Here is a 13,024-nt window from a genome sequence, read left to right as displayed (position 1 = left end):
TTGTACCTCCTCGCCACACGGGGTCGCTGTTGGACTGATTTTCATATCAGGCACATCCTATCAACTTTGCAGTGTTGGTGGCAGCAGGCACTCCACAGACTGAAGTTATTCTTCAAAAACAAGTTTCTGAATAATAATGTTGAAATAAAAACGTCACGGTGTAAATAAAGGTAAGTTTTGTTTGTCGTTGGTCTTCGGTAGGAGGACGTATGTGGGGCTTTCCATTCCAAAAGCTCTATAAATAGTTAGTTTCGGTTTCAGTTTTGCCAGTCAGTGGTTGTCGGTTCGTGACTGAACAGGCTGCCGGTTTGTAGATATTAAATTAACGTTATTTACTTGGTCTGAGGTTATATTCGAGTTTTTCAAAGGTTTGGGACGTTCGTCGAAGCAAATTGGTCGTGTCAAGGAAACCGAGTAAGTAGGCTGGATTTAAGGGTAATTATAACAGTTGCTATCCCCTGTAAACTCATGTAGTATACGCTATCAATGCTGTTTATGATAGTAGGTGTGAACATTTGCAATAACTGTTTGTGTTTGTGTGTGATGTTTGGTTTATTCACGGAGCCATTTCAAAGAAATCATCAGGGCAGCAGAAAATGAAAGTAAATGCAATCGGCAGCAAAGTGAAAGTAAATAGGGACCATTGTCCTTAAAGGGCATTCAAAATGTAGGCCTGGTGTTTGATGTTTGATCATGTTTGATCCGTCAGTCCCATCCACCCAACACATATAGACGTAATGTCCCTCTTCCAGGCGAAAAAGGAAATACTCGAGTGTACAAAGACTAGTGCATTGTGCGTTATAACGTTAATATATGAATATAAGCTGAAAAAGTTGCTTTAAAAATACAATACATTTTGTCAAAGTTTGCCCACTGGTGACACATAGATCATCCTTATTTTATGTTTTTGCATGTTTGCATATTGTGCTGATATTAATACTCAGCTGTCTCTGTCATTTGTTTTTGCAGAGTGTGTGCCTAATGCAGAAGATGAGCTACTTTTTCCCGGTGCTTTGCGTGTGCCTGGATGTGTGTGTGGTGCACACCATCCGCCTGGCCCAACTCTCGCCTCTCCTACTCTCTCATCCGTTCATCACCCTATGGGGAGGAGCCCTGACCAGAGCCTCCCTCCTTGCCTTCCTGGCCTCCACCTACCCTGGAAGCCTACCATGGACTAAAAGCTTCGAGGGGATCCAGAGCTTAGGGGTCCTTTGCTTCCACTTCCCAGTGTACGCTACTCTTCTCTGGGTCCTGGGGCAGTCCACCATGGAGGAACTGTGGGGGTGGCACTCCTGGGAGAGGGTGTGTATGTGTTTTGTTGCCTACCATGCTACAATATGTGCAACCTTGGTGAGCAGCAAGAAGGAAAATATGAATTCATTACCTAATGCACTTTGAGGGGACATATCTCAAGAAGAAATGTGCTTTTCTTTACGTGCAATAACTATCTGTGAACTGCAGGATTCTTACCAGCTACTTTGAAGTGTAAAATGCATCACACAAATCTTATGTTAAGAGTTGAAGTTTATTGTTCTATATCAGTAACTTCTCCAGCAGCAGAAAGTTGTAAAAGTGCCAGTTAAAACGGCAGTATCAGTAACAACAATCAGATATATTAAATAATGAAAATATCAGGAGCATATAGCTGAAATAAGAAGTATGAATACAAGTATGTGTTAATGTATCTATAATCTATATTTTTTATGCTATTTTTACTTGGAATCTTTTTAAATTGTGTTACTGCTGTTTGTGGCCACCTCCTTTACCACTGTTACTGCCACCCTGGAGGTCTTCAGTTCTTCTTCTTTTGTTTCATGACAGAAGCCACTTAACAACTTTGTGATTGCTGCCAGCATGGATGGGATACATAGATTGTTGCTTTCATGTCTTAAGTCTGATCAGCAGACAAAACACGCATTTACACATTAATATAATGAAAAGTGAATCTAGTTTTGCTCTATATGTGTTTATTAGATTTCTAGTAGTAGATCTCTCAGATAATTGAACAGTTTCCAGTGTAATTGAACTTTTTTTGAGCAGAAAAATAAAAATAATGCATAAAAGATACTCAGCCTGGAACAAGATCTGAAATCAAAACCAATTTATTTCATCTAAGCTAACTAAACACATGTATAATGGTTATATTAAACCTGTCCTTTGTCCTGCAGGTGTTACAGGGTTATATCGTGACACTAGTGGCCTGGCTCTACTGGAGTCGGTATGTGTCATCTCTTTTGATCTCCTGGGGCCAGTACATTTCATCTTTTATTAAGAGGACACCATCTCAGAAGCCAAAAGAGGAGACTGGGGCCTCTCTGAAGAGACTGATGGGATACATGCAGCCCTTTTTCTGGCGCTTTGTTGCTGTGCTGATACTTGTCTTTCTCTCGTCTTATGGTATGTGAAATAACACCTTTGAAGTGGGGTCTGTTGCGCTTTTTCTTTCATTCCATCGTATTTATAGTATTACAATTGTGTATTCTCATATTAAACATCATCAGAGTGGCAAATAATGAGGTTAGCATACGTGAAAGTAAACCCTGTGTGCAGAATGTCATGCTTCAGACTCGGTTTCAGATAGTTTTTTAAAGAGAGGGGGAAGGGTGATAAATGTGCCCGTTCCAGACAGTGAATAACCTAGAGGGTTGCATTAAGGCCCAGTATAAGATAAATAAGGATTATTTTGAACTTTGAATCATGTGTGGAGCTCCTTTAGTAGAGTCCAAGAATACAAATCTGGAGCCTAAAGCGTAATATGCCTCTTTTCGTTTAAATTAAAGCGTGCATGTCCTTCTTGCCACTACAGTGTTTTGAAATTATATCCTGTAGTTATCATTGTGTTCGTGTCATTGTCCTCATGCTGTTAATTTAAGTATAGGAAGAAAGGTCTTGTTTTCTGCAGCACTAGCTGCATATCTGTAATAATGCCAGCAACATGAAACTGTAATTGTAGGCAAATAAGGAAATGTAATCACAGTCCACTGACGCTGCTGAATGTAAAAGTTAACCTGGCAGTTGGGCTTTGCCAAAGATCAGTATGGTGATAATGTTAACACCTGCTTTCAGGTGAGATGGCTATTCCTCAGTACACTGGACGCATGGCTGACTGGATCATGAATGAAGAAGCACCTGACGCCTTCACAGAGGCCATTACAATCATGACACTAATGACCATTGCCAGGTAATACAACCTTTGTCTTCTTTGGTTATTAAAGTTGGTTTTTAAAGGTTCTCTCCGTTTACTAATGCAGAACGATTTAATTAGAATAAATAAAAAACATGTGATCTGTTTGCTAAAAATTTCAGGGATTTTTTTTTTTAATACTCAGAAATGAACTGAAAGAGTGTTGTGAGGATGGTCAGCATTAACCTGGGATGCTTTTTACACCCGAGCTCCTGCTCCAACCCATGTAGTGTAGTTTCAGTCACTTCTGAGGATATGTGTACAACAGAAGCTTAACAAAAGCTTAAAGATATGGCTGTAATAATATTTTATGTACTTTTAGTGTAACTCTTCCTCTGCTTTATGTCTCAGTGCTGTGCTCGAGTTTATATGTGACCTCACGTACAATATCACCATGAGCCGCATACACACCTCGGTGCAGGGAGTCGTCTTCCAGGCCGTGCTGAAACAGGAGATCGCTTTCTTTGATGCCACTTCAACAGGTAAATTATGTACAAACTGTATACAAGATTAATGTTTCATTAATTAATAACTAAAACCCTAAAGGCCAATCTCAGTTTCCTCTTAAAAAGTTTTGTGAACTCGTTACAAATAATCCAGAAAAAAGAAGTATATATACACTTAAAATGTGATCCCTTTAAGAAGACTCATGCTGTACTGTTAGGTGAACTGGTGTCACGGATTACCACTGATACCAACAGCGTGAGTGAAGCTCTGAGCGAGGAGCTGAGTCTTCTGATGTGGTACACGGCTCGTTTCGGCTTCCTCTTGTTCTACATGGTGAGCCAGTCATGGAAAATGACGCTGCTCACATGCATGGGGCTGCCTATCATCTGGGTCATACCCAAGCTCACCGGACGCTTCCACCAGGTGATGTGAAAAATGTAGCTTTAATTACTTGTTGATCAGATCTCCTCTGATCAGTTACATTAGTGACAAATCAATAAAATATGTCTTGTTTTACTGAATCAAACTGTGTAGTTTAATTTTTCATTATATTTCAGACTATTGCTGTGCAAGTTCAAGAGTCACTGGCAAAGGCTAACCAGGTGGCCACAGAGACCTTCTCAAACATGAAGACAGTGAGGAGTTTTGCCAATGAGGATGGTGAGACAGAGAAGTACAGACTGCGCCTGGAGGACACTTACGCCCTTAATAAAAAGGAGGCAGCTGCCTATGCGGCTTCTACCTGGGCTAACAGTGTGAGTTGAACACTGATCTATGCTACAGAGTACTTGCAGTTTTTGTTTAGCCTGACTTGTGTGAATATGTGACAGTGGGAGAGTCTAAAGGTAGCTAACAAGACATTTAAACACCTTATATTTGTTGTTTTTATAGCTAGAAATTGTAACTGAGATAAATACACAAGGTGAAATATGATCATAAATTTCAAAGAGGATCTGTTGTGCTTTTCGGTGCATGTGAAAACATAAATGCAATCAGATCTGACCTTTAACCTGCCTCATTCCAGACACTTTGGTGGTGTCTGGAATGAGAAAACAGCCTACATCACTATTGGTACAAGTCTTTGTTGACAGAGGATGTTTATCACTTAAGCAGTGCATTTCTCACACCTATGAATATATATAGGCCTTGTTATTAAGAGGCCAAACCCATCATTATATCACACAATAAGCAGGTAAGGAGTGTAGCAGATACCAAACATTTGTCCAGCTGCAATCTTTGTTGCTTATTATATTCTCTTGTTTCAAAGTGAAGTGCATAAAGGGCTCATTTTAACTTTAAATCACACAAAGCAGTTTTCAATAAATCTAAAAGAGGGTACACCAAGGTGGTACACTGTAAATGCAGACTTCAGCATTATGGTCAATTACTCATTAATACTTAATGTAACTCATTTTACAGTTGATCACTCTGTAAGCTGTTGTTCTTGTTTCTCCAGATGACTACCCTAGCTTTGAAGGTATGCATTCTGTACTACGGGGGCACACTTGTGACCAGGGGGGCCGTCAGCAGTGGAGATCTTGTGTCGTTTGTCCTTTATGAGCTGCAGTTTGCCTCTGCTGTTGAGGTGAGCCATCGGCCAAGAAGAAGCATAAATGGATGCTCGTTTTTTCCTCTTATTCATGACTACTTCTCTTTCAGGCTGTCATGCGATATTACCCACAAGTGAAGAAAGCAATTGGAGCCTCTGAGAAGATCTTTGAATATTTGGATAGAAAACCTCAAGTACCCCCAGATGGTACTTTGGCCCCTGAAAATCTTCAGGGACACATTCAATTCAGAAACGTTACATTTTCATATAATGGAAAATTAAATGAAGAAAATCTTGTCCTTAAGGTATGTACTAATTTGCCCTGTGCATGTATTATACTTCAAGTTAAAGCATTCCTTAAAATATACCTCTTTCACCAGAATATATCTCTGGAGGCAAAGCCAGGCCAAATCACTGCCCTCGTGGGTCTTAATAGATCAGGGAAGTCCACCTGCGTGAAGCTGCTGGAGAGGTTTTACCAGCCTATAGAAGGGGAGATCCTGCTGGATGGCAAACCACTGAAAAGCTACAAAGACCAGTACCTACATGACAAGGTTTGTGAATATCAGATATTTAATTCCATTTGTGTTTGTATTTATAATCTTTATGGTAAATGGTAAATGGCCTGTATTTATATAGCGCTTTTCTAGTCCCTAAGGACCCCAAAGCGCTTTACATATCCAGTCATTCACCCATTCACACACACATTCACACACTGGTGATGGCAAGCTACGTGCTTTATGCTTAACGGTGCCATGGGAAACACTCAACGCAAACATTTCTTTGGTTTGTTTACAAGAAAATTCCAGAGTGCACCTTTAAAGCTGCATTAAGTGGGTTTTTTTGGCCACTGGGGGAAAAATAGCTTATAAAGCTAAATTATAAGCTGTTAAGCTGTTGCTCTAAAATTATTAAGTGTGATGCAAGTTCTGCATGCAGTATTTTCAGAAGATCGATTTAATGCCTAAACATTTCTTCTTTAAAAAGATGAAAGGTCAATAACATCATATTTTAGCTTTAAAAGACCTGATCACTGTGGAAAAACAACAGTAAACACTTTTAGCCTGTTGGGACCCACTGAGGATAGTTTTCAGGGCCATATTTTTCTGTATATTATTATTTTTTATGTTTTTTACTGGGATCAAATTTTACTATATCTTTTTTAGAAGAAATAAATGCAGAGGTATTATTGTTTTGTATTTTCTAACTAGTATTTCTCTTCATGTTATTTTTTTCAATTTAGTTTAGTCTCATTTAAAGCCAGATTTACGTTGTGCCAATTGGTTTAAAATAAAGTACTGTTGGTATTTACAAAGCGATTGCGAGTAAGAGGTAAGAACTGAGAGATGTTTGTGACTGACCCTGTTCTGTATGTCTTTCTGGGAGTCCCCTACTGAAGGTGCAAAACATAGGGAGAAGAAATTTTTAATCAAGCATGTAAAGTTATCTCTTTTTTTGTGCTTGATATTTAAATGAACTGACTGCATCCAAATTTAGAAAACAACGCAACTTTTGTACATCGCTCAGAAAAAGTAACTACTCCTATGAATACTGTTTTACTATTTGGGGACTGTGTTCGCACGCTATTTTGCCCAGTTTAGTAAATCTGGCCCTTAGTTCCCAGAGTGGATTTCTGTTTATTTTTTCTTTTTTAATATAAATATAGTTACAATTAAAATTGACCAGTTTCATTGCTAGGTTTTTGTTATTTTGAAAGTCACTGACTCGCAGTCACAGGGACACCAACCGTCCCAGTAACCGTATGCATCAAACCCTCATCAGACTCACTGTTAGGACAAGTTTGACCAAAGGCTAAAACAAAATACATTTCCTGTATATTTTCCTCTTTTTTTTTTCAAGTGTCTAATATTATTTCAGTTCTTTCCTTTTTTCATAAGTGTATTTTTTTTTCAGCTAAGTATTTTCTACACCTAGTTTTAGTTTAGTTTTAGCTAACAGTAAACTTCAGCTGGGAACAAAGACATCAACATCAACCTCTGTGGCTATTCACGCCTAGGGGTTTATCAAGTCCTCATGCTACAAATTTAACTGCTAAACTGAAGTTAAAGATACTAAATACATCCTGTGAATTCTGTATAAAATGGAAATGGAATGAAATTAGCCCCTGAGCTTTAGCTAATGATGACAGGGAAGCATTTTCACCGTTTACTAAATGTTTTTCCTCCAAATTCCTGTTTAAATTCACTCCTTTGTCATCTGTCTTATCTTGTTATAAGGATACTTATTTGTGCTTTTTCTTAGCTTTATTCTGCTGCTGTTTTCTTTGAAGGCCCTGCTTAGAGTCTGCTGTGAATATTACACAGTCACTAATATCCTGTCTTCGTTCTGTTTGCTCATAGATTGCTGTGGTGAGCCAGGAATGTGTGCTGTTTGCTCGCTCTGTTCGAGAGAACATCAAATATGGCTATGAGCATGTCTCTGATGAGGAAATGTATAGGGCTGCAAATCTGGCCAGCGCCCACAAATTCATCATGGAACTGCCAAATAAATATGACACAGGTTTGACCCAGAATCTCAGCGTTTAACAGGGATATACAGAGTCATATAATTTAAATGAACCAACAGCACCACAACATTTCATATTTTCTAAGGCTCTACATAAGCAAAATTTTGTTGGTACGTCCTTCTGTTTCATAGATGCCGGGGAGAAGGGTGGCCAGGTGTCTGGAGGCCAAAAGCAGCGTATTGCTATCGCTCGAGCTTTAATCAGACGTCCTAAAGTCCTGATTCTGGACAATGCCACAAGTGATTTGGATACAGAGAACGAATATCAAGTAGGAAATTCTTCATCTTTAGTGATTTTGCATATTTCTTAAAGCTGTTTTTCCTTTAAAACCATAATGATTGTGCTCTACAGGTCCACCAGGCGTTGATGGATCAAGCAAAAGACTGCTCTGTGCTGTTGATATCCAACAAGATGAGTGTTGTTGAGAAGGCCAGTCACATAATTGTCATCGATAGAGGGATGGTGAAGGAAGAGGGCAACCACGAGGAGCTGATGAATAACAAAGGCCTTTATGCTAGCCTAGTGGAAAAGCAAAATAAGAGCTGTTTCCGAAATGAGGAAGAATTGAATTGAGATGCAGTGAGAAGTGTGAGCAGCACTCCAGGAACAGATTTGCTGGTTTTAAGACTTAGATCTGATTTATGCTTCAGCGGGAAACCTACACCTTAATCTGCGATGTAGCCACAAACCCCTGCTAACCCTGCGACCTAACCCGACATGCACCTCCAGTGAAATGTAACTACACATTGGGTGGATGCAACCCAGAGTTACTGTGATTGGCTTGTTCAGCATCATCGATTCCTCCTGTATATTTTGAGTGCTAGTTTTTCGCAGCAGTTTTTAAAGTTACGAGTGAAAGAATAACAGTGATCACTTCAGTATAAGGAATAATAATCATAGCATCAATGTAAGGATTCACAACTCCTGGAGTGCTGAAACTGTCAGAATGGGCATGAGAGAAAGAGTACAAAGAAGTGAAAAACTAGAAGGACAAATATGTCTGCCTGCGAAAAAAAACTGACCACTACAAATAGCAGCGACCCAGAAGGGAAAAAAGTCCCCAAATTACTTTTTTTTTTCAATCAGTTGGCACCACATATGAAACATCAGGACTTGACCACACAGTAATTAACACATAATGCACCAGCAAAGGCATAAATGCCGGCAATGACGTCGGCCACTTACGCAGGTTACGTGTGGGCTCTACAAAGATTCCCCGCAGAAGTCTAAACCAGGCCTAAAAAAGGCAAAACTCAGGCTACATTTATATTGTAAAGATTGATTTTACTGTGAGACCACCCCTTGTATTACAAAGGTTTGCTGGAGTTTACCCAGTAAGACTGTTGCACCTTAAAGTCCTTGAAGCTGTTATCTACCTACTCAGCAGTTCCTGAGAGTTGCATCCTGTCCCAAAGATGCAACCAGCAGACCGGTCCAGATAACAATCCTCCGTCATAATAAAATAATGCATTTTCAATCAAGAAATCTAAATGAGTAAAGCAACTATAAACAATAATGTCTAGTTTTGGTTAAAAAAAAACCCCATCAAATTTTCAAAAAAAAAATCTGTATTATAAGCCTTCAAGCCATGATTGATTTGCAGCTTTCCCTACAATGCTGTGATACATCCAGACATACAGTTTTAAAAGAAAATGCACAGTACCATAAGCAGTTTAGCAAAATCAGTGGTAGTGGGTAGATTAATGTTTCTTTATTATTGTCACATCACCCAAACCCACATCCCTCTGGTGAGCTTTTATATGCCTTTGGGTGTGATTGAGAGAGCTCATGGTCACCCACTCTTTTGCTTCATACACTTTGCTTCATACACTGTAGATGTAGAGATCAAGCAGCTAGATTCACTTTACTTTATATTGCACTATTTAAAACTGTGTTTCTAAATGTTCTGGATGGGTTTTATGTGTGTTTGTTTTATTTTTCTGTACTTTTCCCTTTATGGGTGATTCTTTACGACTCAATGTTCAAACTTGTTTGCTTCCACAGAAAAATATTTACACAAATCATGACTTGCTCCATTGTTTTTAATATTCAACTTTTCATTAGTAAATCTTTTAAACAGAGCTGTTCTGTGGTGCGTGTGATTTATTGATGTAAAAAAAAAACATTTTCTCATAAAGGTGTTTTCTTTGTAATAGAGAAAAGTTGTTGCGGAAGGTTCTGAGTGCTTATGCTTTCCGCTTTTGTTGTATGGTAATACATCACAATAAATTATTATTGTTAAATAACATGTGGATTCAGTAGTAAGTGTAAATAAAGCAAAAGTAGGTTTTGCATTTTAAATTCCTCAAAGTTGCCACCTCTTGCTTTGTTAACAGCTTTACATACTCTTCCTGTATACAGCATTCTTAACACTCTTGTAGAAGTTCCCTCATAAGCCGAGCACAACTTGTTGGCTGCTTTTCAACTATTCCCAAATTAACTCAACTGGATTTAAGTCGTGACTGTGGACTTAATGTCCCCTGTGCCTCACAGTGAGGGCCACACATGGAAATCCAATCTCTTTTCCTTTCCTTTATTTTACAAAGATAATGTGTCTGGTACCAAAAATAGCACAGTTAAACTCATGAGGCTGAAGTCTGGATTCACATTGGTCAGTTGTCAAGTCATGTTTTTTCAGGCTAAAGCAGTTCTCTTCTTCATACTGGTCTCCTTCAGTACTGGCTCCACCTTCAAGGCCTGATTCACTCAGTCTCCCTCCAACAGCTGATGAAATGTGTCTGCTATTTGAACTTTTGGAGGCTTTGATGTGGGCTCTAATCTGAGGCGCTGTTAATGGACGAGGATGGTAAATCAAACGGAACTTCTCTGTAACGGGGAATTTCTAGTTTTTCTTTTTTGGTTTGACCTACATGAGAGGCAATTTCATCAAGTGGAATAGACTTGGGGATGATTTAACACTTTTTGCACTTTTTTAGTTACTTGGAGACCAGGCAAACTTTTATTTATTCAACTTACGCCTGTCTGCTGATCAGCCATGCCACATTAAGATGAATACTTATGGTGTGACATTCACAGTCTTTATTTGAATTTAAGAAGTCAGATGTCCTCGGCTTCCATAGGATGACAGGTGGGGTACATGCTGGACAGGTTGCCAGCCTGTTGCATGGCCAAACTAAGTTGTTTGTTATGTGTAGCTAAAACACTGGCTCATGCCTTAGGTACATCTTTTATGCTAATGATTCCATGATCAGTACTAAGTGGCTTTACAAAGAAACAAGAAAATATTCCTCTGAAAATGATCAGGTACTAGGTCTGGACTGAAAAAGCAGCCAGTGTCCAAAGAAAACTTTGAAACTCCACCAGAAAGCCTGAAGAACTATTGCTTAAGGCCACTTTAGAAAAATTTAAAGAATGTCTGACTCCTTGGAAGCAAAGAAGGAATGAGTTGTGACCTGAGACTTTTGCACAGTACTGTAGTTATTGGGTTTTTTTTCCTTTTAGATTTTTATCTCACTGTGGTGAACCTGAACAGCAACTTGTGTTTTGATCAGCAGGACTGTCTTTGTTTTTAATAGGAGAATATATGAGGGTGGTCTTCTTCTATAAGGCAACAGGGGTGAAAATCAGCTGGCCATTTTAAGATAAAAACTTCAAGTCCAACAACAGATCCGGTTAATTTGATACTTTTGTTTATCACCAGCCTCCTATGAACAGTTCATTATGAAAAAATACAATAAATCCAGGGGTATACAGCCTGTGTGTGTGACTGTGAAGGAATGCATCATGCCACATTTCACTTCAACAGTGCAAAGTCAGTCCAAATTAGAATTTCCATCAAATATCTACCCTTGTTTTGTGTTTTAGCCATCGCAGCATACTACACTGTGTAACATTAACAAATACAGGATCTATAATACCCCTGCAATAAAGTGTAGGTTTCCACCATATCATTAAACTGAACAGAACTTCAAGCAGCTAGACACAGTAAGGTTAACTTGTAGGTAAATTTGGACTGATTTTATATAAAAGGCTGCGATTGTAGGACGTCAAAATGCAGCTGATGAAACAATGCTATTTTCATGTTGTTTTAATAAATACCGAAGTGATCAAATTGTTAAACGGTGATCGGTGATTCACAGCTGAACTCAGCATCCCTGTGTACAAGACATTTACAGCTGATAGCTGGTTTGTTTTGCACCCTTTGCGTGACGACGTTTACTTTCTTTCTGCTGGATGGAGGTTTCTGGCCTCAGAGTGCAGAGCAATAAGGTTTAAAAACAGCTTTGTTTCACCAACTATTAGTCAGATGAACAAATCATAGCTTTGTAATGATGCTATGCGGATTTTAATGGTTGACTCCCTACTGCAGACCAAGTCTACCCAGTTACAAATAACATAACCCGCGCCTGCATATGTTAAAACTCTTCAGGTTAGGGAAAGGTAAACAGTCTATCCTTTTTACTCCAAAGGTTTTGAAAATTTAGCTAAAGACAACAAAAATTGCAAAATAGCTTAAATATTATAGAATATAAATGCCATTGTTTTGGCTTATAGGCCAATATAACGGCATGCAACATGGCAAAACAAATATGAACCCAAATATGTAAGTAATATTACGTAATAATAACAATATGTTAAAGAAAAATATCTCAATTTAAAATATATATTAAATATCTATTTAACACAGCAAAAATTAAACTTAATTTAAAATGCTTACTAATGCATACTTTTACGTTTACGTAAAAACTTCACAATCAGTGTATATTGTAATGAAAGTCGTGTGCACAGTACAGGGTAGAAATAAACTGTTGAAGCACAGATGATTCATCGCTATACAGATGTGTTGCATTGTGGAGATACTGCACGAGGCATAAAAGATTTATTGTATCTGTCCTTCTGGTAGCGGAATTGAATCAGTCTGTTGGAGAATGTGCTCTATGGTGCAGCAGTGACGAATGAAACCTGTTGCCACTGCTTGTCAACAATCCCAGCCTCCTCTTATTTTATTTTTATTTTTTTGGAAACTGCACATGTATCTGTCTTTCTATCTATCTAGACTGCAGGATACTGTTAAACATAGCTTCTTTAAAGCGGTTAGTCACGGAGTTGGAAAAAAAGATATCCATTTATTTGAGGGCATCAATCACAAAGCAGCTAGGGGGGTTTATTTCATGAATGTGCCGCTTTAAATGGAAACATCTCACACACACACACAAAAAAATACAGTTGCTACCCAGGTATTCCGCAGTGGGTTTAATAAAACGGAGATCACCTGCATGACAATCCAAACTCTCTTGAGGACAAAACATACTAATCCTTATAGACAGAGAGGCGTTAGCCTGAAAATTACAGCAAT

The 13,024-nt window shown here is 38.6% G+C and overlaps 1 protein-coding gene across 2 annotated transcripts; it reads left to right on the top strand.

The window, feature by feature from the left end:
* Positions 1-64: 64 nt before the first annotated feature.
* tap1 (transporter 1, ATP-binding cassette, sub-family B (MDR/TAP)) lies at positions 65-9,960 on the top strand. Of its 2 annotated transcripts, none has more exons than XM_063484987.1 (13): positions 65-170; positions 970-1,302; positions 2,169-2,397; positions 3,067-3,181; positions 3,536-3,666; positions 3,849-4,054; positions 4,189-4,386; positions 5,088-5,216; positions 5,291-5,485; positions 5,561-5,734; positions 7,541-7,700; positions 7,839-7,975; positions 8,059-9,960. In XM_063484987.1, exons 2-13 carry the CDS (start codon positions 982-984, stop codon positions 8,278-8,280), a joined length of 2,217 nt encoding a protein of 738 aa, XP_063341057.1. In that variant the 5' UTR covers positions 65-170; positions 970-981; the 3' UTR covers positions 8,281-9,960. The 2 variants fall into 2 exon arrangements, with proteins under 2 accessions (XP_063341057.1, XP_063341056.1); XM_063484986.1 differs by lacking the exon at positions 65-170 and adding an exon at positions 300-414.
* The last annotated feature ends 3,064 nt before the right edge of the window (positions 9,961-13,024 follow it).

The sequence above is a fragment of the Pelmatolapia mariae genome, linkage group LG10_11 (assembly GCF_036321145.2).
Source record: "Pelmatolapia mariae isolate MD_Pm_ZW linkage group LG10_11, Pm_UMD_F_2, whole genome shotgun sequence".
Taxonomy (NCBI): domain Eukaryota; kingdom Metazoa; phylum Chordata; class Actinopteri; order Cichliformes; family Cichlidae; genus Pelmatolapia; species Pelmatolapia mariae.
The sequence above is the reverse complement of the archived record's forward strand: the minus strand, read 5'-3'. Positions and strand labels throughout refer to the sequence as shown.

Coding starts and splice junctions, on each gene's coding strand:
- tap1 (XM_063484987.1), top strand. CDS start 982: ATGCAGAAGATGAGCTACTTTTTCCCGGTGCTTTGCGTGTGCCTGGAT. Junction 3,182..3,535: donor ACACTAATGACCATTGCCAG/GTAATACAACCT, acceptor TTTATGTCTCAG/TGCTGTGCTCGAGTTTATAT. Junction 5,217..5,290: donor AGTTTGCCTCTGCTGTTGAG/GTGAGCCATCGG, acceptor CTTCTCTTTCAG/GCTGTCATGCGATATTACCC.